Source organism: Charadrius vociferus, unplaced genomic scaffold (assembly GCF_000708025.1).
Source record: "Charadrius vociferus isolate BGI_N301 unplaced genomic scaffold, ASM70802v2 scaffold272, whole genome shotgun sequence".
NCBI classification, from domain to species: Eukaryota; Metazoa; Chordata; class Aves; order Charadriiformes; family Charadriidae; genus Charadrius; species Charadrius vociferus.
The window spans coordinates 1428465-1453434 of record NW_009647421.1 but is presented as its reverse complement, the minus strand read 5'-3'; the positions used below and the strand labels follow the sequence as shown (position 1 = coordinate 1453434).

At 35.5% G+C, this 24970-nt stretch overlaps 1 protein-coding gene across 1 annotated transcript in view; it reads left to right on the top strand.

Annotated features, from left to right (window-relative positions):
- The window catches only part of FBXL17 (F-box and leucine-rich repeat protein 17), a 275618-nt gene that overhangs the window by 239493 nt on the left and 11155 nt on the right, over positions 1-24970 (top strand). Inside the window, exon 8 of the mRNA XM_009880482.1 lies at positions 22740-22882. Within this exon, the coding sequence (XP_009878784.1) occupies positions 22740-22882 (143 nt within the window). The remainder of the gene's footprint in view (positions 1-22739; positions 22883-24970) is intronic.

The following is a 24970-nucleotide window of genomic DNA, read 5'->3' as shown; positions in this document are numbered from 1 at the left end:
AAGTGTTTTAGAGAAATACAGTATTTAATGTAATTTTATGCAGCCACAAAATGTCCATATCCTTGGTGGTGAAAACCAGGATAGTGCCATTGAAGTGAATGAAACTTTAGATGATGACAGGTTACGTCTGTCTGAATGACTGATAATGCCTATTATAATGTACTTGTGCTGCAATGCTAAGATACTGTTTTCAGTGCATCTGGAAAATGGACTGAACGTGTGACTGAGAATAAAAAAGTTTTACAGACATGAAAAATGTCTCACGTTTTGCTTGAAGCAAGCTTCTCTGTGTTTCAAAATGCTCCTGCCAGCCTGTAATGCTGGAAGTAACAATTCTTAGCGATGATTTTCTAGAGTACTTCTTAGGGAACAACTTCTTTTTCTTTGGGAATAAGCTTCACTTGTTGCTGAGGAAGAACAGAGCTAAAGCCATTGTCTGACTGCATCCATAGATTTTCTTTTGGAAGTCTTCATATAAATTATCAATGCCAGGAGAATTGTTGGGTTTGTCTCACAAAGATAACGTACACATTATCTACAGAACAGAATTGCTTTACACAAATGCAAAATATTTACACAACAGGGTTTTGTTATGAGTTCTTGAATCCTGGGGGAACAGTAATACTAAACTTCGTTAGTTCTACTGCCCACTTGGCCACATAACTGTTGTTTGCTAGCATAGGCCTTCAACCAAACAGAAATGGCCACTATTATCTCTGTAAAGTTGCCTGAAGAGAACAACATTCTGTGAAAGTATCCTAACTGAAAGGGTCCTTGTCGTGCTTATTGAACACTACTAGGCATTGATCTCTTGATAATGTATTATGCAAACTGAGGGCAGTTGCATGCGTATTAGCTGACAAGTTGCTGCTGTGGGAATTGTACATCTGGCACCATCACTCCAGTGACCAGCATCCCACTTCTATATCAGGTCTGGTCTATAGTAGTTCAATCTGAGCTGTTAATTTACTTCAGAAATGAAGTATTTCCCACATGGCAGAGAAATTCTCTAAGTGTCATTTCAAAAAAACCATATATTTTACATTTACTAAATCCAAAAAAGGAGACAAATCTTGTTATTGTTTTGTGTTACGAAACATCATCTCATTGAGGTGAAAGGCTATAGAATCATATTAAATGATTTTTCCAGTGCCTTTTTCCCCCCTGGTGTTTGGTCTACCTAGTTCAGGGACAGACATATTTTAAAAAAAAAAAACAAAAACAAAAGAGATGACTAAGGCAAATGTGGTTCTCTGTGCTCACCAGTATATTTTGGTGTCCTAGCATTGTGCTTAACCCACTTTTGCTAAAACTGTGTGTGAAGTTTATCTGACTGAGCACAGTCTCAGTAGCTAAAAGATTTCAGAGGTTAAATAGAATAATGTCAAATGGATTCATTAGTCCATGTAGTTTACAGTCCCTGTAGAAATCGAGTTTGCAAATGGATGCAGAGATGAAGTTGGCCTTACATCTGAACTTCCTAAATCTATTGGCAGTCAACATATATTCTAGGGAGATGAGCATCAGCTAACCTCTTACTAAAAATGCAGGCAAGTGGGAAATAATATGAAAGCTATACTTGGGCCCTGTGGAACGGGAGAGCATCTCTTCTAGTTGTTCTGACACAAGGAACTTGTACAGCTCCTAGTGGAGCTATGCAGCTATTTCCATGGCCTTAACGTTGCGGCAAAATCTTCTAGCACTGACAGATTATGCTTTGGAGGCCTGTTAAACATTTAGCCATGGTGAACACTAAATATGCCTCAGCAACAGTTTTATTGCTGTATGAGGTACTTGTTTCAGATGACTGGGTCGTATGTGTAGTATTGATCTGAACTGGTGAGCAGTTCAGTTGATTTAGAACAGGTTATTATATGCATTTAATTTCTGAAAATTGTCTCTGAAGTCTTGCAGTGCAGAATACCTATTCTTTTAAGAAATTGTTTCTTTTAACATTACTCATTAAAAACATTTTGTCTACATGACTGTATTTGCTAAAATTGAGCAGCAAACCCATTAACATGAGGCTTAAATAGCTGAGATTTTTTTACTCCCAATAGTGTTTGACATCTTTGAGGTATTTAGAATAAACAACAGGTAACAGACCTAAATCTAGGGTTTTTTTTCCACTAGTGTCCAAGGGTTGGTCAACATAATAAAGTAACTCTTCTTCTACAGTTAATGCACTCCCTTCTCTAAGATCTTCCGGTGTTTTCCTTTAGTCAGTGGGGAAGATGCTTACATCTTGGTTTATAACAGAACCTGAACAATTAAAGTCAAGTTTGCATTTTTCATTGAGATGAAAGAAGAAATTTCTTTCTAATTCAGGTGTATAAGGACAGAGATATGGAAGAGGGCTGCCTACATAGCTATCAAGTTATAGAATGTAAAAGTGATCATTTTCAGCAAAAGCAATTAGTTTAGAAGAAGTGCTCAGATAATTGATTTTATACCAAATGATACTTATATTTGCTGGTAAAGCGTTCTGTATGTGAAAGTTTTTCAGTTGTTCTCTGCTTTGAAATGATTAAATAGAAGTAAACAAGCAGGAATTACATTTGGTGAGGACGCTTCAGTTTTTTTCCTGGCTGTCATCTCCACTCCATTAACTCTTGTCTTCATCTGTTGACTTGAGAGCATCCTAAGGCAATGTGCTCTTCTTGAAGCTATGTCTGCAACCTGTTGTAGAATTCTGACTAGAACAGAATATTGCTGCCTGCTCCTTCAATGAATTCTCAGCAGAGCTTTGCACTATGTACTCCAGAGCATGCTCTAGTTTTTAGGTGGTTTTTAACTGCATTCAAGATGTTGATTTTACTGTAAGACCTCGTATGATTTTGTTACAGATAATTTCTCTAGGCATCTTCTGGCCTGTAAGTTAAATTTAGTTCAACAGCTAACTTCCAACAACTACAATAGACAAAGATATTATAGTATCTCATTGTAAAAGACTGATGATTTCATTCAACATCTCAGTATCCTGGACTTTAATCTCCCAATGAACCATAGAGTGCCTGTCTTTGTAAGTGTAATGTTCACATTTTTATCTTTCAGTTGAGTCTTTTTAAAGAAGGAGTGGGTGTTTGTGAAAGGCTTGGGGGCAGGGAGTGTTTCTTTTAAATTTTTAGACATTTTGAGCCACGTGATGAAGCACTTGATTCTGTGGGTGTATTGTTAATCTTTTTAAGATGTCCATGCAGATTTGGTTATTATGTTTATACATTTGTGCATTTAATAAATGCATGTTTTTGTTTAAAATTAACATCTTTGATATATATATTATGGTGTATTTGCTGCTTTAAATGTGGTAATAAAATTGTGAACAAACTCTTCTAGGCCTCTAATGCATTTATACAACATATAAAGGCACTGTTCTTGTAAATATACCTACATCAATGTACCTATTTATTCACACTAGTGGTGTTCAGCCATCTTTAATTTGTGGCTCCTTAAAAATTTTCTAATGGAAATGTGGACATTTTAGAAATACGCATAGATTACTGTATGTCACATCTGAGTTTTCCATGGAGCCTTCAAAAGTATTGCAGATTCCTACAGTCCACAAAACACTGTTTGAAAACCACTGCGTTATTCCAACAAAAAGATAATCTATGTTGATTCCCTCTTAATCAAATCATGCAGTCATAAATTGACTAGTATTATAAAAATATGGATTGGCTCATTGTTGCATTTGAAAAATATGAGGAAAAGTTCACATTATAAACAAAATGATTAATTTTTTTTATGACAGATTTACAGTGTAATTCTGTTAAAACTGTTAATTGTCTTGGCTGTACTATTTTCAGTTTGTATTATGCTGTCAACTCTGGCTATTAGAAAAGTAAAGGAAATTTGTGTCGGGTATAATTCAGTCTTCTGCCTGTAATTCAGGCCGGGCGGGATGGGGCTTTGAGCAAGCTTGACTAGTGGGAGGTGTCCCTGCCTATGGCAGGGGGGTTGGAACTCGATGATCTTCAAGGTCCCTTCCAACCCAACCCATTCTATGATTCTGTGACTCTGCTTCTCCTTTACTGAGTTTAAAACTGCAAACAAGGTATAACTTGATATACAACAAGATATACTTGAACATGACTGGATTAATTAAACAACACTGTACTGTGCTATTTATCAAGATTTAGTGGGGGCATCTGTTTATGACATGGTTCTGACTTTGTCTCCTTTCAATTTATCTACTGTTCTTATAACTTTCAGTGTAATTTTTGCCAAGAAAAAAGAATCTGTTTTGTTTTGTTTAGCTTTTTGAGACAGGAATAGGAGGAAAGGTTACTTTCTACTTACATACACATACCAGAAAATGAATATTTATTTAAAACAATTTGCATGGAAAATTTAAGGAATTCTTAGACAAAAAGAGACCATGATTTAGTGATGTACCTGTAATTACAGCTTAAGACTGAATTCCTAACTTGTCATCATAATGAAAGGTTTTCAGTAAAGAAATATAAGTTATATTAATGGTATGTGATAATGCCATTCTCCAGTATCATCAGTCAGAAATGCACTCCATTTTGAAGAAAACAAGAATATGGGTGAGCTGGGGCTTTTTTCACTGAAACTGTTATGTGAAAGTAAAGTATGTTTTTCATCACTTTCACTAAAGTTCAGAAGACTGGAGAAGAGGTCTTGCAGTTTGGGGATTTCGTTTGCTGGAATTTTCTGTCTTCTTGGAGGCTTTGGGAGTGACTTTGTCATAAAGTCTGTGGAAACTGGAAAATAGAAGAGTAGAGAAACTTCGACATCTCCAAATCTCTAGCTAGCTTTATTCTTTTCTCTTTTCCTTGCCTTCTTTGTCATGGATCTATCATCCTTTGAATAGTAATAGGCCAATAGCAAGGGAGAAAAAATTCTGCAGATTTCTTCTGCTTACAGCAGTTTGCTGGCAAAAAAGTTGGTGGCAAATTAGTGGGTAAATGGAGAGCATCAGCCATAATGGAGTTTGTGTCTCTCACCACTAGTGAAAGTTGGCTGATGTAAATGTATGAAACTTTTTCTATATGTGAATATTTTTTTTCCCCCCCTGCATGATAAGGCTTGATTTAGTGAAGCAGCTTCAGTTTCCTGAATTTTTAACGTGGCTATGTTGTGGAGTGCAGTAAAAGAGAATTATGGCTTCTGTTCAGTTTACCATTCTTAAAAGATAAGTATTCCATACATCTCTGAAATGTATATGGTTGTAGTCTCTCAACAACATCTTACTCATTTCCTTTGTGATTCTGCAACTTAACACATTTGTGGATATAATTTGTTTGCCAAAGTAAATTAAAAAGACAGTTTATGGATAATTTTTAATGATCCTCGTTTTAGTGTCACTTGCATTGGAAATAAATCAGTAGTTAATAGTATAGACTCATTGTTCTTTTGGGTTTGAGCATTCTTCTGGGTTTGATTCCATGTTGAATTTTACTGTTCAATTTACAGATGAAGCACTTGGTTTTCATCATTACTTAATGCTGTAGAAGCTATGATTTTCCTAAGTATGACAAACAAAAGGGCTGAAATTAAAAACCAAGTAGCAGATAGAATTGACAGAAAATACTTGAAATGGCTGGCTTCAGAAAGCCGGAAGAAGAGTTATCACATGTAGACTTAGCAGAAGATGCTGTTACCTAGCCTTGTCCTGACTGATGTCCTAGCTAATAATGGATTTTACAAGGTAGGTTCTATGCAGCAGCATATTTTTTTGAACAATCAAGTGCAAGGGATAGAAGTTTACAGCAGTAAGCACAGAGTTCTGGCACAAGTACTGTTTTGGATGAAAAGAAATTTAAACTTTTTTTTGAAACAATTACTGTCAATATGATTGAAGACAGAGATAGTGAGGCAAAAAGCAATAACAACAAAATGTGGTGGAAGTCCATTTCAGGTTTGGGGACGTATTGTCTGCAATATAGTAGAACAAAAGACATCTAGAATAAAAGCAATGCTGAGAAAAACAGAGATATTGATCTATTGCAAGGATCAAAATTATTTTTTTACACTACATGCACAAAGGTGTGTTTGGTGTTGAAAATTATCTGTAGCAGCACTGTTGATATTTCTGAGAAATGTTCACAGAAACTGATGGCTAGTAGAGAGAGAGGGGAAAAAATACTTCTTTAACTCCTTGGCAGAAGTTTGTCTTGCCTTTTTTCCTCTTACTGTTAAAGAAAAGAGGAACTATGGATTTGGGTTTGAATGTCATTATACTCTGCTTTTCTTTTGGGTTCCTTCATGCCTGGTCAGTAGCTTGTGTGAACGTACAATTTGACTAAATAGTAATAGTTTTGGAATTTCAGTATCATGCAAATTAGATATGAGTTTGGAAATAACTTACCAACATATCTCTCGCAAGAAAAGTGCCTTTGTATGCATACACTTGAAATTTCTTGACCCAGAACATTTAGCGAGGACTGAGGCCCTGCCACGTGTATACCGAGTGGTCTGTAATGGAACGTAGAGCAGTACAGTCTCTGTTAAAGCTGTCAGAGGACAAGCCAAAGAAAAGTGAAATTATCTGCTGATATCATGTATCTGGAAATTTCAGTTAGTAGCAGTTAAGCTTTCACTTTTATGGTCACTATTATGCTAACATTACAACTGCTTACCCTTCTAGATTACAAAACAGAGAGTGATTCACCACGTTCTTCCTCATAAAATTAAAAAATTCATGTTCAAAAGTATAAATAACATTGAATCGAATTATTCTTCTGACAGAAAGGAGCAAATGTGTTTCTTCAGCCTGTGTGGCTGCTTACACATCAAGAAAACATTTCAAAACTGGTGCAGATGTGCTATAGATAGATGCTTTCCACTCTCTGTCAAGTTTCCATGTATACCAGTTTTCATCTGAACAATGTTTGAATGTTTGGACCGTTCCCATGAGCTAACATTTTCTTAATTTTTAAAAAATTTTACCTGATAACGCAACAGACTGCTTTGACGTTCCCAGAAAGATTGTTCTTACAGAAAACAAGGCAAGATTTTGGACCCATTTATCTGAATGATACCGCTGTTGAAGGGGGGGACTTTTCCTGTGACAAAGTGAAACAAAGGGTTTTCTGAAAGACTTAAATGTAGCTCCAATAGATATTTCATAGCACCATATTTAGGGTGCAAGTTTCAAACTTTATTAATGAGTAAAGATACCAGAACTTGAAACCTCCAGTGGTTTTCTGACTTAAGGTGTGTTTCTATGTGACTGTTACTATTATCACTAAGATGACTTTCACTTTAGCTTGCATTCAGTAGTTTATTAATTTGTGTATATCTATGCATAAATGAACACATGCAGTGTCATTAGAAATTTCCAAACATTATTGAGCAATGTCATACCTACAATTAGTCAGGGACCTTTTTCTTCCTCCTAGGTTTTATCACAGATAGTACTCATAGACATTGCCTATCATTTATGGCAAATGTGTTTAATATGATTTTCAAACCTGCATAAAGAAAATTTAATACTTTGTGTATCAAAAATTGTTATTGCCATGAGAGCACAATCTGTAAAGAAAAGAAATAGCTGGTGCACAAACGGACTTTATTACTGAACCATGTAGCTCCCAGTCAGCTTTGGTTGACCTTATACTTGGGCCACTGGTTATATCCCAATCTGCAAACAAGGAGTATCTTTTTCAGTATTAAGGCATTCTACTTTTCGGAAAAATTAGTACCTGATACAAAATTGGAGAAATTTTTGTCTTCTAAAGTAGTGTTGTCTTTATGCGTGCCAATTCTTTTGTCTGACTGATCAAAAAAAAATATTTTTACTTCATTAAAAACTTGATTTTTATTTCAGTTTTTAGTTTCTTTTGAACAAGGTGACATGAATGAAGTTGCTAGGTAAGCCATTGCATTCTTACATAACAACATAAAAGAAAGACGCTTCCATGTTAAGCATCCAAAAGGAAAATTAATGCCCACTAAGCAGCTTAGATAAGGAGAGGCTTTAGCAAGCAACATGGCTGTGCATTTTTATTTTGTTGAAACCATATTTATATTGTAATTTGGGGGTTTTATTAATGCGTAGAAATTATCTAATTGGCATAAACTTTTCTGTATTTTCTGATTCCCAGTTTTGTCAGTGAGAAAAGATTCTACTGTGCTAAACTGCTTTCCTGTATAGTTCCCAAGAAAATGGCCTTTATTATTAAGGGAATAGATTAGATGCCTAAATGTGAAGTACACTGGAGAAATACTTCATAAAACAAGTATTTTTCAAGCCCTTAGGAACTAACATTTTCTGTTTGCATTTCGTCATGCTAATTATTGTTTAAAGAGTTCCTTAGGTGATTACATTCAGCTAATTTTATGAAGTTTCATTCTATTCGTTACACAGGACAGCTAATTAATGCTGGAAATGTTATTATTCTGAGGAAGATTGTGTAACTGTTCAGCTACAAACATCTTGCAGATGTACTGTAGGTGTCATTTTAAGGCAGTTTGATGACTGCACTGAAATATTCTTTAAGAAATTACAGATAAATTCATTTTTTTCATGTAAACTCGGCTTTAGCTGTCGTACTAGAGTATTCACAACACATTTCAGATATTTAACAGTGAGGATCTTCAAAATGAGTTCACTGAACGTAGTTCCTTCATTATTTTTCAAGCTTGTTTGTGATGATTCACAGTATGGAACCTTTTTAAATTATCTTCATTTCTCCCTGTCAGTTGTACTCACTCTCAGCATCCAGTTGTATTGATTTATATGAACAACCTCAGTTTCATTAGTCATAATGAAATTAATGGCAAGTTACATCACTTTTGTCTGACTGTGTTTTCCAAAGCAGAACAATATAACTGCATTGGAACGTAATAAATGTTATGTTAACAGACACAAAATCCTGTGTTAAAGTTAATTTATGTTGAGCTGTGGAGTGATACATGCTGACAAAAACAGAAAAATGCAAAATTGAGGCTGACAGTCTGTCCTTCCCTGATTGTATAGATTTGTTGCAGCACATGCAGTATGTAACTTCATGCTGTGATTTGGGACTTAAGCAACAATCAGCACAATAGGAAACAGTCAGAGCAGTCTGTCAGCCACTGCATAAAATTTTATTGGCCTTTTTGGATATCTTTAAAGATCTAAAAGATACTTTTAGGAATACATTTTAACTCAGCAATTTTAAGAAAAGTATTATATCAGTTCCCGGGTTGATCAAAGTAAAATAAATACTTATCGATTATGTATAAAAGCATGTATTTCAATCTTATTTTATTTTTAATTAAAAAAGGGACATAGGATTACATCTTAACAACGGCTTAAAATGTATTTTGGCAAATATACATGTGATTCCGTTATGTATTACTGCACAGCTGGAAGATTAATCTGGACCTTGAATTCGTTGCATGAACCCTCTTTGCACCTTCTTCTATGAGTGTCCAGTCTTCTTTGTTTGTGAAGATTCAGTTCTTCTTCACAAAATTGAGTGCTTGTACTTCTGCTGATCATTGCAAAGCCTTTAACAGCAAATGGTATTCCCAGAGCTGTCTTGAACACTCATGTACAAATGTAGTCAGGCATAATTAGATAAGAAGTCTGCACAAGCTTAAAGTTGTAAAATAGATACTATTGCTGCCTATATTTGTATCATCCTGCTGTGTCCTAGCTTCATAGCCTCTCCTCTCCTACTTGGTCTTCCCCCAGTAGCAGTGGAAATAGAAACAACATTGTTCCCACTATACTTGCACTATATGTATTACTCCTGTGTAATCACATTGGTTGGTGACTGCCTTCAAAAAAATGTTGCTGGTGCTCAGATTCAGTTTGGGAAGAGCTATGTTGTCCCATAGCTATAGCTGTCCAAATGCTTTTGAATCACAGAATCATAGAATCATTTAGGTTGCAAAAAACCTGTAAGATCGAGTCCAACCATAAACTAACACTGCCAAGTCCACCACTAAATCGTGTCCCTAAGTGCCACATCTACATGTCTTTTAAATACCTTCATGGATGATGACTCAACCACTTCCCTGGGCAGCCTGTTCCAAAGGCTTAATAACCCTTTCAGTGAAGGGTTTTTTTCCTAATATCCAGTCTAAACCTCCCCTGGTGCAACCGAGGCCATTTCCTCTTGTGTCACTTGTTACTTGGGAGAAGAGACCGACCCCCACCTTGCTACAACCTCCTCTCAGGTAGTTGTAGAGAGTGATAAGGTCTCCCCTCAGTCTCCTTTTCTCCAGGCTAAACAACCCCAGTTCCCTCAGCTGCTCCTCATAAGACTTGTGCTCCAGACCCCTCACCGGCTTCCCCGCTCTTCTTTGGACACACTTCAGTACCTCAATGTCCTTCTTGTAGTGAGGGGCGCAAAACTGAACACAGTATTCGAGGTGTGGCCTCACCAGCTCTAGGTGTTTAGAGAAACTTTCTAAATATAATAGCTGTATTAATGTTAGTTTCATAGATTTCAGACTTCTTTTTTTTACCGCTGTGGAAATGTCATAGTAGTATGTCAGTCACATCACTAGGTAATGTCTACTATTGCTGCTGTTTTTCAGATTGCTGGTCTAATATAAGCCTAAGCATATCTCCATTTCTTCAGTGTGTTTTAGACTAATTCTGATTTTTTTGTTACCATCTGAAGCTGAATAATTTCCTCTTTCTGGAATCTTGACTTCTTGAATCTTCTCTTTTTAAAATAGTGTCTTTCAAACTGTCATCCTCAAGGCTGTGGGAAGTAGCCGCCAGACCACTATTAAACAAACATGTCTTTTGCAGACAAATTTGGCAATCAGGATGTGTGACGGTTTATGGGGTATATTGAGACTTGGCATTGAAGTGGTTTGTTTGTTCACATTTTTAGCAGCTCACTGCACAGCCAAATTATTAACGGTGTGCATGGGGCAAGCAAAATAAAATGTTTGATGCCAACTTTTATTATTTTTTTCAGGAAAAAAAAGAAAAGAAAAAAAAAGTCCAAAAGTAGCTATAGAGGAAATATAATGTGTCAGGCAGTGATATTCCAGGGCTGTAAAGAATTTTAGTAATCTGTGTTTTCATATATTCGTGGATTTATGTGGGCTATACAGATATGTTTATGTAAACATATGTAGGAATTTCTTGGAAATATGTAGGAAGTTCTTGTTTCACTTTTTTTATTTCATTCTCTTGTCTATTCTTCTCTTCTTTCCAAGTGTGTTATATTTCACGTGATCACTCACCTTCTGTCCTGCCTAGCCCTTTCACTCTGCTAGCTGCATTTTTATAACATAATCCATAGTGTCTTGAAGTCCACAGAATTTTTTTTATTCTGTTCAGTGCTGTTCTGTCAAGCCCATATTCCTAGTTCCTAGGCATACGACTTTACAAGGTTATGCAACAATTCTAACCCTATTGCATGAATCTCGGTTTTCCAGTCTTCACTTACCATTTTGCAAGAAGACTGAGTAAGAAAAGTGAATGTGAACTGGCTGAGTTAGAAAAATAAACATGCCATTCTTCATGAAAAATAACCTGTACTCCTACAGAACTTTAAATACTGTATCAATATCTTTCAAATGCATTGTTTGTGTTTCTGGGAGTTAAAAAGTACTGCCTGCAGATGTTTGTTGAAGTGCATAAACTGTCTGGTGTAAAACCTAATGCTGTATGATATATTTGTTTTTATTGCCAGTTACTTTTTAAGTGTTTTGGTGAACAGTCAAATATCTACCCTCTTGCTAAGTACTGAACAGTTGTACACTAGGATTTTTACAATGAAAACCAAAACTTTCAATAGCCATTTTTTTCCATTTTCAGATTGTATACCTAAAATTTTATTTTTGTAAGCACTTTTTGTCTTGTAGTAAGTATTTATTTGGCTTGTTTGCCTCCATTGGATTCAATTTTACGTACTAAAAATGTATCTATTGTATTCTATTTGCTGCTAAGTTTGTGGAAACTGAAGAGTTGTTATACTGAATTGTGATTTAAGTAGTCATTGTTCTCACCATCAAACCGTGTGAAATTCTTTAGTGCATGACACAGAAGTAACATGTTGTCATGCATTTATTAGGCATCCTCTTTCCTCCGGTCTTCTAGTCTTTTTGATGTCTAGTCTCTCCAATTGATAAATTTATGAATCCTTTTTGAAAGGGCAAAACGCACAATTCTATTGTTCTTCAGCTTAGGACCTCTGTTTTCAACATTTTCCCTCTGTGGCAGAATGAGTATAGACCTCTGTCACAGATGTCATCCTTTGTCTCAGCAAGTATTTGCAGACCATCAAGCAGCCTTTTCAAAGTCAGTATTTATTAATCAGAAGAATACAGTAGCTAGAGTCCTTTGGCGAGAAGAACAAAGCTAAATTTGCAAAAGGGTATATTCCCACATCATTTAGGATTACTTTCTGTCATTCTCCAAAGAAGCAGTCTCTTATCTTGGCTGATCCCACAATTGAACAGGCTAAACAGTTAAATTCCCTTGCTGTGAAAACATCTCCTTCTGTCTTTACCCACTCTCTTATAGTCCCATGTGACTAAGAACTGACTAAAATTTTGCTTTTTTGACAATCAGCATCTCAACATCCTGATTTTTATTTACTCTGTGAAATTTGGATTTGCCAAACCCAACTCATTCATTAGAAGTTTGGAATAATAAGTGATAGTTAATAAGTGATTGTGATATTATTAATAATATATATATTCTAGATGTACAATTATATGCATAGTATTATGTAATAGGCTATAATTGTCTATTCGTAAATATATATTTAATAATTGAGTAATTAGTAAATATACATTTAATAAAGTGAGTTTTCTAGCTTCTGCCAGTTTATCATCTCAAGCTGTTCCAGCAAAACATTAAGTGAACTTTGCATCTGGTCTGTATGTGATTCTGCATTCTGTGACTGTCTCTTTAGCCTTGATATGCTCCAAGATCCAGCTTTTTCAAAAAGCAAGATGTTCATAAGCCGTGCATACGATGCAGATTTCAAAAAAGATTGTTTCTTTCTTACCTCTCTAGGTTGATGCTTGCGTGTACCTCACATCATTCAAGGTTATACCCTTTATATTTAATGCTGTCTAGATCTCAGTTTTCACTGTCATCACTAGTGACTGTCATCTCTGAAAGTGACTAAGCTCCTGGATGCCATAGCAGCTTGGAGTAACAGCTGTCATGGATTAGGCACTTGTTTAAATACGCCCCAACCCCATTATCTGTTTTAAAAAGATTGTATGTAAATTTCCTTTTATATCTCCTCATAGAATGAGGAGATATAAATTCTGAATTCTCTAGGTTGGAAGGAACCTTGAAAATCATCAAGTCCAACTGTCAACCTAGCACTGGCAAAACCACCACTAAACTGTGTTCCTCAGTACGACGTCTAACCATCTTTAAAATACCTCCAGGGATGGAGACTCCACCGCTTCCCTGGGCAGCCTGTTCCGGTGCTTAACAACCCTTTTGGTGAAGAAATTTTTCCTAATACCCATCCTAAACCGACCCTGGCATAACTTGAGGCCATTTCCTCTTGTCCTATCTCTTCTTACTTGGGAGAAGAGCCTGACCCCAACCTCGCTACAACGTCCTTTCAGGTAGTTGTAGAGAGCGATAAGGTCTCCCCTCAGCCTCCTTTTCTCCAGGCTACACAACCCCAGTTCCTTCTGCCCTTCCTCATAAGACTTGTTCTCCAGACTCCTCACCAGCTTTGTTGCCCTTCTCTGGACATGTTCCAGCACCTCTTCTTCTGTTTTAAGGGATCCTGGTAATTTTTGGTGTCTTTGTTACCCTGACACACCAATGTTTCCGTCTTTGGATTGGAAAAGGAAGCATTCATCTTTAAGAATCTATAGCACTTCTTCTCAGTACTCTCCTGATGAAAAAAAAAAAAATATTTATATGTCCCTTGTCCATAGAGTCAGTCATCTCATCACAGAAATGCAATCAGGTTGACCAGCCTTTGTTTGCACATGGTAGATCTGTGCTGGCTGTTCCCAGTCATCTTTGTGTCCTTCAGATGTGGCTTCCAGGATAATGGGCTCCATGATTTTATTGTGGGTCAAAGTCAGGCTTACTGCCTTCCATTTGCAGTCAGGGTCTGTCTATGGCAATGATGGAAATTACTCCTGTGCAAAATAATGCAAAGAAAACAAGTTCTGGTTTTGTGTCCTCAAGCAAGTGAAAATAGAACCAATCTGTTTTTAACAGCTTGGTCCACAGGGGCTATTTTGTCTTAAGACCGTGGGGTTGAAACCAGCAGCTACTACTACTTTCACCATTCATGTCTGAAATGGGTATTTTTAAATTTTTTTATGAGAGGTCTACAGTCAGCACAGAACCAAATATGCTGCATGCCTATCAGTTACCAGTACTAACATCTTTTTGCATCCTCATATTGAAGATTTTGCAGTTTTCTTTGTTTTGGTTTGGTTTTTGCTGTTGGTATGCATTGAGAAAAAGGTGGTGTTGAAATGGTTGAAATGTCACAGAGCCTTTCTTCTGCACTGAGTTTATTTAGAATACAGATGTATTTAGCATTAATTCATTGTTGTCAATGTAAAAATTTCTTCTTAAGAGTCCTGTATAAAATAGAACAAACCATTTTGTATGATTTTGTCCATAGCTTAGCCTTGTTCTTAGTGTGGACTTCTGGGGAAACAGCTGTTTATGTTAAAGCTTGTTATGTTAAAGATTATTTTGAAAGATCACTCTTTTCTGCTTTTTCAATGTCATTTCTAGTTAGTTTATGGCAGAGTTTTGCTTACATTGTAGGACAGTAGGTAGTTTTTTTAGTAACCTTTCTACAAATATACTATTTGTGTATGGCTTTATTCTGGCCAAATATGCAAGATAAAAACATAACATAAGCAGTAAGATTAATTCTATTTGGGAAATCATATCCCTCTAATTGCCCCATGTTTCTAGGGGTTTGAACTGTAGGACAAAAGTTGATTTAGCAGTTGCCCTTTTTCTATGTACCAGCTAATAAAGTTGGCATACAGTACAGTAGTCTATACTGTAACAACTTAATTGTAGCCATATACCAGAACCATAGCTATATACAAATTACTTTTACATCTCTTACAGAAAAAATAAAATATTTACCTGTATTAATTATATTTTTTATTAAAAAATATAAAATAAAATACTTTTTCTCCTTAAAAGCAACCTCCTGCTGTCTTCCCTCTCACAGGCATTAGGTCTTTTCAGTTCCTTGGGACTTTTCGTGCCTCCACAGATTTTCTTTAGGCTTCTTTAGGTAATCAGTACTTTAAGTAATGAGATGTTATTTTCAAAAGGGAAACCAGAAATACATTATTTTAAAATGTATGTGTTATCTCTTTCAAACAGATTTTTACTCAAAATTACGGTAGTATCACTAGTTGAGTGCTTTGCCACCATACTTCCGAATAAAGGTTAAAATATTCATACAGAGAGAAGGGATTTAACCAGATTTCCTAAACTCTTGGAGAAAGCAGGTTTGCTCAAGGGATACAGTCTGTCTCCTTTTCATTTCCTTGAGGCATCTTATTAGATTAGTTTCCCAGTGTGGTCATGCCCCTATATCTTTCTGCATTTTATTGCAGTCCCATACTTCATTCTCGAGAAATGTTGCCCATAGCCACATATGCGCAAAGGTATAACAATAAAATTATCACAGGAGACCTCAAGCATCCTGAGGCAGGTGAAGACAATAGAAAAAACAAAATACACCAAGTATGTTAAAATGCAGGCTTGCTGTCCAGAGAGATGATACAGCATTCCATCGGGAAGATTTTTCAGGCTGGGCAACTTTTTTTCTAACCTTCTTTAGGATTTATGAAAGCTTAATTCTTTACATACCTTTCTGGTTGCTGTGTTCTGTGAACACTTGCTATAAATATTAAAATACCATTTGATTATGAGAACAGCAAAGTTCATGGTTACCTCCTCTACTTACATATTTACTTTTATTTCAAGGGAACTGCTCATACAGTTAAAACCAGGAATGTATTTAAGTGCTTGATTATAAATGGGATTGGCTGTGTTCCCTGATAGCAAGCCAGTTCTTGTACAAATTCTGTCTCTCTTCCTTTGCTATTTCATGATGACACTGAAATGTAGCTGTTATGTGAGGTCATGATTATGAAAGCAAAAAATACATGTCATACTACCTGTGCCAAAGCCTGAGCAGAGTTAGACTTTTGACTGGGAAACCAGCACAAACTGAAATTTTGGAGTAATATACCCATGGTAGCCTTTACTTGGGAGCAGATGAAGGACAGTACTTGATGCATAATTTATATCAGTATATGATGAACAAACATTTATTTAGTCATCTAAATATCCGTATAAATTTGAAACAGGTTTAAATGCATTTCATAAAAAGTGGTATTATGCAATGAGTTTATACAAATGTTCTTGATTTAGAAGCAATGTGAGCTATGATTCCTCTGCTGAGTGAGCAAAAGTAGTGGAGAACTCACAGTGCTTTCTTCAACCACTGTCTGTTGTTACAGCAGCAAAACATCTGTTCAGGCATGGAAATGGGATTAGGCATGTACTCTGTCTCTGCTTGTAACAGATTAGCTAAATTGCAAGACCTCATGTAATTTGCATGGCAGATAACCATCAAGATCATCGATGCAGGGGGTAAACACAAATCCTATCTGTTGGTATCATGTGGGCAACATTACCGAGGTTTTGCTTATGGCATCAAGATTTGCTCTAAGAATCAAATTCTGCTGCCCTAATTCAGGGAAAAAAAATGAAGTCACAGAAAAATTTTCTGAGAAGTTTTTATAGGTATGCACTTGTAAAGAAGAGCCTTTTCTAGATACAAGCAATGTTTAGGTAAACTAAATAATCAATACTTCATCTGCTGCATACTGTAGAGGATATTATTAACATATATAAGTTAATGTTTTAATTTGTAAATGTAATAATATATTAAAATTAGTTGGGATTATATTGTCTATATAGTCAGCTGTATTTTACAATTGACAAGTGTTTGTGACTAATTGTAGGCTAATTTATAAATGCCTTTGCACAAATCACTGGAAACGGAATATCAAACTAATTTAGGTGACTAGTAAAGCTTTAATGCATTCAAATGTTTATAATTTATATGAGTCATTTACATCTTTCTTTTTTGTTTCTAATTCAATAGAAAAATGTAAATGAAAGGTAGAAAAGACCATTTAAGTCAGCTTGTTTGGTCTCTCTAGTACTTCATTTTCTTTGTAGCCTCTCCAGAGCTTTGTCCACTCGTATTTTTAATAACTCAAGCAGATGAGAGTAACTCCATAACTCCACCAACAGAGGAAGAATATTTCACAGTCCACTAAGCAGAACTGTTAGACCATTTTCTTAACATCTAAAAGTATAGTTTTCTTTGCTAATTTTCTTTTTATTACATCTGCTTATTGCAATTTTAACTCTCATAAACTTCCTTCCAATTCTTTTGTACATTAGGCTCTTCAGGAGCTAGTAGCTGGTTATCAAAGCCACCTTAATAGCATTTAGCTATATAATAAATAAAAGATAATGGCAAATTCCATAAGAAGACTATTACTTGGTAATACTTGGTATTGTATTTGATTTCTACTCTGTGTAAAACCCTTAGAGAGGTTGGAAATTTTAAATTCTAATTCTAACACATTTAAATGCTTTTGACATTAATGATAAAAAGAACTTAATAAGCAAATGCTAAAATGTTTTTTGCATTAATGCATATATGTAATGCATATATGTAATGCCCTGGTGTCAGAATGATGTCAATCATAATAAATTTTTAAAAATATTTCTATCCACTGAAGGCTGACCAAAATGCAGTGCCTTTTACATATGCAGTATATTAGGAGATGATAGGAGAAAAACAGTAACACAGTTAAACCTCACAGAGGTTTATTTTCAGTTAAATTGAACTCAGATTTATTGAGTAAGTATTCTATTGTATAGTAGGTGCATGTCAGTAAAAATATGTTTAATTGGATGTAATTCTGCTTAATACAGCAGATTTCCAAACAACTTCATTTGGTAAAATTATTCAAAACTTGAAGTGTTTGTTTCCAAATTGAAAAATACATTAGAATTAAATTAAGAGTGGACCAAATATCAGTTGTTCATACCAAAGATATGTATGGGTCTTTTTTTGTTGTAGTGACCTTATACTTGGGGATGACTGAATTATAAACGTATTAGTGTAATACCTGTTTCTGATTTTATTTTTTAGTATATATACAAAATCAAGGAGGAAAAGCCTCAAGATGATACACTGCCAGCTGTAGTTTCCCAAAACAGTCCTGCAAAACAGGAGCCTCATCCCCCCCCTATTTTGTTAGACGTGAGAGCTCAGTGCCTGCCTAGATCACATCCAGAAGTAGTTAACCATGACAACGTTCGCATTGCAACTGTTGGTTTCACAGTATACATACAGTTAAATGGAGGCCTTTCCTCTCTGACTAAGGCAGTCATTTCTGCCTGTAGTAGCAGATGCATTTAGCTATGTCAGTTTAACTCAATCAGTATAAGATAAAATGAGGTTAAATTACTCTTTGCTTTTAATGGCAGTGCACTGAGGACAAAATTTGTCTTATTCTTCCAACTATTCCAGCTGGTCATCTAAAAGATGCTACCTCTGCCTGCAGACCTGGTCCTGTCTATGTCCTTTCACCTTCTCAGCTACAACGAAGTACTGTTACAACTGGAAAACATTTTTGCTTAATACAGCTCAAGGCTGCGGGGGTGATTTTCCAATTCCAGTTAGAGACATTACACTTTATCTTCTGCTATGTAGGAGCTGTATGTCAGTTGATTTCCATTCCACCAACCTAGCGCTGGAAAAAAAATAATGAAATCTTGGTTTTGTCAAAATAAATGGCAGTTTGAAAAAGGAGAGAAAAGAATTGGATGCATTGTTAAATATTCACATACAGAGAGGTTCATATGTCAAAGCCAGCATCTTTAAACTACATGGTGATTTTTTGTGTACCCACCTCTACTTACTTTCAATGCATCGTGTTCTTCTGTTCGGTCACTCACTATGATTTTAAGGCTGGTTGTTGTTAGTACTGAAACTCACCTCTGGCTGTTCTTTACTGCTGATTGTGCTACAAGTTCCTGAGTCACAGAATCCAAACTTACTTTATAAGGCTTTTACTCTATGTTTTCTTGTGAAATTACTGCCAGGCTTTCTGAGAATAGCAATGTATTCTGATTATTGTGGGCAAATGCAGAGAGGAAGGAAAGCTGTTGAGCAATGCAAACATTTTCTTAGCTGAAACCTGTGGCTTAAAGTATTTTGCTTATACAAGCGGAAGAACTGTGTGTACTCAAGACTTCTAAAAGAACTCAAGGATGAAATAGCCAAGCTTCTAACTGCACTGTGTAATCCTTCACTTAAACCTGCTTGACTACCACAGGATTGCTTGGCAGAGGTATTTCAAAAAAAGTTTCAGGGAAGATCAGAAAAACATTAACTGATAAACCTGACATCTGTACAAAGCAAATTAGTAATAATACAGAATACGATTAGTGAACACATGAATAAATATGACGTATCCAGGAAGAGTAGACACAGCTTTTGTTAAGAGAGGTTGTGCTTCACAGTTGTATCAGACAGTACTTTGAAGTGTAGTACAATGGTAAGGAAATCTACAAGGGAAAGACCAGCCAGACAAAAATACTATCCATTCACCAGTTCCTAATCTAAAGTATAGCCCAGCCATGGTTAGCCTAAAATATACCTGATGCACAGATTAGACACACAGATTGAGTAAAGCATGAAATTTCATTCCATTGTTTGCCTGTCCATGAATGTCGAACACACGTGAAGACAACAGATTAACAGTTGTCTGAAAATCAGTCTAGAACTTCTAAACTGCAAAATGTGTTCGCTTAGAAAGTCCTGCTCCCCAGATGTCACAGTTGGAATTTGTTGGTTTCCATTCCATTTTTTTATGTACCATATTGGTACATAACATCCTGACTTTTTTTTATTCCATTTTGTATTGTTCTTGTAATTATTATTTGTACCAAAAAACATGGTGGTTGTCTCATGGTATCATTAAAGTTATGTTCTGGCTTTCCTGATAATTGACAGAATATAATAATGACAGTGTAGTCTAAAAATCATACATATACACTTCAATTTATGGAAACTTACATATGCTTTCCAAATCTCAGGGATGATCCTTTTCATTCTTTTAATACTTCGGAGAAGTAACACTAACAATTGGCTGGTTAAAGTATAGATGTTCAGAAGACAAGCAGTGAAGGCCAGTTTTGCAAAGACTCTGTGAGCTGATAGTTAGTTTGTAATTATTTCAATTATTGTTAAGTCCTTTTTCCATTATGTAAAAGGTAAAAATATTTTTATCTTTCTATAAAAAAAAATCCATAAAACTTAACTGAGATTTAATTAAGGTCCTACTCTAGAAATTAAATGCCTCCCCAAATGCCTAAGTACAGATTGTGTCAAACAATGAATTAACGTTTTAAATTATGTTTTGTTATAAAATGGTTTTCTGTGATTATTCTGTTATAAAATGTTGTATATGAGTAAGAAAGAGATTCTTTTATTCTTAGGATTTGTTTAATATGTGCATGTGAAGATACCTGCATGAAATTTCATGCTTTAAGCCATCTTTTTGACCATATTCAGGGCAGCTTCTTGGACTAATGGTTATATTTTAGTCTTGAGCATTCTGCACACAGTTTAACACCCTTTTTTGGTCTTTCAACAGCATCATCCCCTACTTTCTCTCTAATCTATATCTTGCCAGGGAACTCTGAGAAATTATATCTCTAATTTCCTTTAATGCCTTTACAAGGATAATTCTTTGCCAGTGTGATCTGATGATCTTTTATGTCACTCCCATAAAAGTATTCTCTGTTGATTTTCTTCTCTTTATCAGTTTTACACGAAGCATTGAAAATGACAGAATATGATTGTAACTTTACAAAAGCTAGCCAAAATATCCAAATGCAAACAGTGACTGAAATTTTGTTTAACTGACAATGTTCTAATCTAATGGCAGGCTTTCAGTATTCCTGCACTATTTCAGGTCTGTAACATTTTGTGTGGAGTTACAATAATCTATAATTGCTAAGCTTTTGTTATTGCAAAATATATGCAGAAAATTTCTGATTCTTTTTCTATGATTTTTATTTAAGTGATATTTTAAAAGGGCTCTGTAAAAAAAAGTACAAAATTTGTGTTCTGCTATACATACATTTATGTATTAACAAAATTAGGACTTGTTTTCTAGGGGTGAACTGGGAAGAGAACAGGAAGTTCGCATTGTCCTACAAAAATCAATGAAACCATAATGAAACTACATAGATGATTGTATCATAAGTTCATTATGTCAGTTACAAAATTCAATTATCATTGCCCTTTTTGGTGAACTGCTGCAAGAAAAAAAATATGTACTACTGCACCTTCCACAGCTTCTGGGATTGTATTTGGCCTCTTTTGGCTGATTTTGTTTGCAGATCAAGTCCACCTAAACATTTATAAATTATCAAATTATCCTTACTGCTATCTGCCATCAGTACAGGTCTTTGCAGAACCTCTGCAAGGTCAGGTGGGTTCTTTCTCTCTGCTTCTAGAACTCCATTGCACCCAGATTAGCTAGTGTTGACATCTGGCATATCAAGAGCTACCAGCTCTTTATAACTCCTTTTTTTTTTGGTCAGTAGGTTCTGTAGCAGGAACAGAACTGGGCCACAGCTGCTGAAACATCATCCCTTTAAAGATCCTTTTGTTATTTGGACAAAGTTGCTCATTCATCTTTCTTTTCAGCAACTGCATAACAACTAGAGTTAAAACCTGTAAACATCCCGCCCCGTGGCTACATGCAAATGGCTGACTTCTACACCAGAAACCTTGGACTTTTTTCTTGAGCTGAAGGCTGTTGCTCATTTCTGTTAATAAATCCCAACTTGACTTAACAGTTTCCAACCCTGTATTTCCTAATAATTGTTTATGTCCGTGGTGACTGAGGCGCTAGTGATTTGTATCCTTTCTGTGGTTCCAGACTAGCGATGTCATTCCAGAACCTTCCCAACCTGTTCAGTTGCCTTGTGGTTTCTCCTACCTACTATTTTTCAATCCTTTCAGACTTCCAGATCTTCTTACCTTTCCTTCTGTAAAGGTTCAAGTTTTTGTTTTAAGTCCTCCTGGCCTTTTTAATTTTTTTTTTTTATTTTTTATTGGAAAAGTCTTCATGGAGAAAACATGGAAGTGAGATATATGATTACTACATCATCAGTATGAACAATGGGAAACAAATGCAACTTTAGAATATAGTTATAAAATGTACGACATAAGATACCTGCAGTATTTTCTAAACCCACTTGTTTTATTGACACAGAAAATGTCCTGTTATTCTCTGTGATGTCTTTGCAATATTATTTTTCTGGAAAAAAAAGTGTTAATAATATAAAATCAGTTATTTTCTCTGAAGAGTGAGGTAGAATTATTGTTATACTATAACTATTTCAATTTCATTTAATTGATCCTTGGTCCTTCCAAAAAAAAATAATTAAAAGAATTCCTATAGAATATTTCTGCTAACTAATCTGTTTACCTTGATTAATAGAAAAATATAGAAGATCTGTTTATCTATGTGTTTGTATGTGTTTGTACACGTGTGTATTCCTAATTTGAAGACAGCTGTTTCATAGTTAAAAAGGCTGAAATGCAAGATCTTTTACAATGCACATGACAACTGCTTCTCAAAATTTAATTTCAACATCATTTAGTGTATACATAGAACTGAGTTTACCATGTCCATGAGCTACATAGTTCATATCTTTAATATCTTTACAGCTCTGATAGCCATTGGACGATACAGCATGACAATAGAGACAGTGGATGTTGGATGGTGCAAAGAAATCACAGACCATGGAGCAACCCAAATTGCACAAAGCAGCAAGTCTCTCAGATATTTAGGGCTGATGAGATGCGATCAGGTAAGGAGCATTTGCATGAACTGGTGCCTGCTTCTGAATGCGTGTGAGAGTGAGTGTTCATGTGTGTATGTGTGAGGGAGGGAGGGAGACAGGAAGTTTTATGTTTTTCGGTACAAACAGGTTTTGTATTCACTACTGTGGTAACTCTTTTAGTGTACTGTGTTCACATATGTAGCTAAAAACGTATCTAGAGAACTAAAAAGAGCATTATAAATTTTTGCTGACATGGATTTTCAAAATACACCCACAGGCTACACCCACAGCCTGAGATGCTCACAAAAGTTTTATGTAAAATCTGCCCTCTGAGAGTTTTGAATATTTTTAGCTAAAAGGGATCAGTACGTTATGTCATTACTATGACAGACTACTTCGTTTTTTAAAAAGAAAGAAAGAGAAAAATCAATAAAATAACCAATAACACCAATAGTATTACTTCCAGAGTGATTTTCTATGCATCTGTGTTCTTGCCCATATATAATAGTTTTAAAAACACAAAGGCAAGGATTTGGGTAAAATCATAATACTAAAAAAAAAAAAAAAGAAGAAAAAATACTGAATTTCTTATTATATAGCTTTCCTACTTGGAATACATTAAGAATGTCTTTAGCACTTTAGCACTTTATCATTAGAAGAAGAGAGAAGAAGGCAGTCCAGCTCCACCTCACCCTGTATATAAGCTTCAGTAATCATGTCTCTGTCGAGAGAAGAAAGATCAAGAGGCCTGGAAATGCAGCAGAAATAGCTAAAAGTCATTGGAGGTTCAGTCTCTGATCTCAGATCTTCAAATATACCCACAGGGATTGTTTCTCTTCCAGTTATCATGAACGATATGTCCAGCTTGTGATGGCCATCATAACCATATCTCTCAGGCTTGCGAATTTCTGATTGGATACAGCCTGTAGAAACACAGGTTTTCAGTTTTCATGCTCAAAAGCCATTACCTTTACATTCCTTGCAATGCTTTATAGAAGACAGTTACAAAACCCAGTATTTCAACTGGTAAGGAATAATAATTTCCAGGTCAGTTGTAAAGTTAGAAATATCATTTTGCAAACCCAGCCTTAGACAGTTTCCAGTTTGAGGAGAGGTTGAGCACTTCGGAAGAATTGCTGTGTCTATTAAAGCTGACTCCACTTAATCTCCTAAACGTTAGTGTTTTATAAGAGCCAACAGACAAAAAGAGTGTGTGAGTCTCTTTGAAGGATTGTGGTAAGATTATGTACTTAAAGAATGTTCAAAGGGTTACTTGACCTTGGGAATTAGATCTGACCCTGAATCACCTGATCAATTTTACACATATATTTATTTTGTGGATTTAGCTAATGTTGAGCAATCAGCAAGGATCTAATAAGTGAAATAATTTTATCCTGTCTTCAGCTGCTATAGAAAATCAATGATCTTGATGCTGAAAACAAGTTTTACTACCTCATCAGTTAAACTATACATACTGTATTCTGTATTCCTCTAATTGCTAGTTAATGCTTTCCTAGTTATTTACAAAGGATTATAGACCATCTTTTGTGTTATAACAGTCAACCGTTAAAAGGAAAAAAAGAAATATTTTTTGAGAAAGCTTCAAGGAAGATAGAAAAGCGATGCTGACTGCATGCCTGCAAGTCTGTGTATGTGTGTGTGTTTGTGCTTGTGCTTGTGTGCATGTATACGAATGTTCAAAGTATGGTAGCTAAAACTTGTTAGGAAATGAGTAAATGCTGTTACAGCAAACACTGTAGTAGTAGAACTACCACTGGGAATTATTTTCTTGCTTGCAAAGCCTTGATGGGAAAAATAGCTCCACAGACAGAATGAAGTAAGTATCCTTGACTTAAAAGTTTTTGGCAGCTAGAAGATGCCAGCTCCATTTTTCCACTGCAAAAGAACAGAGAAATTACTGAACAAAATCATGTCTTCAACTGTCTCTCCCCAATATCATGCAGAACTAATTTTTTCCAGTGGCTGCTCTGTTAAATTAAAAATGTCAGTGTCCGGCACATCATTAAAGAGAATTCTTGGGTGGTGCAGAAGGGTTTATTTACATGCCCCGTTGACTGAAATTCTTGTCTTTGGACTATTGTCAGCTTGCAGTGA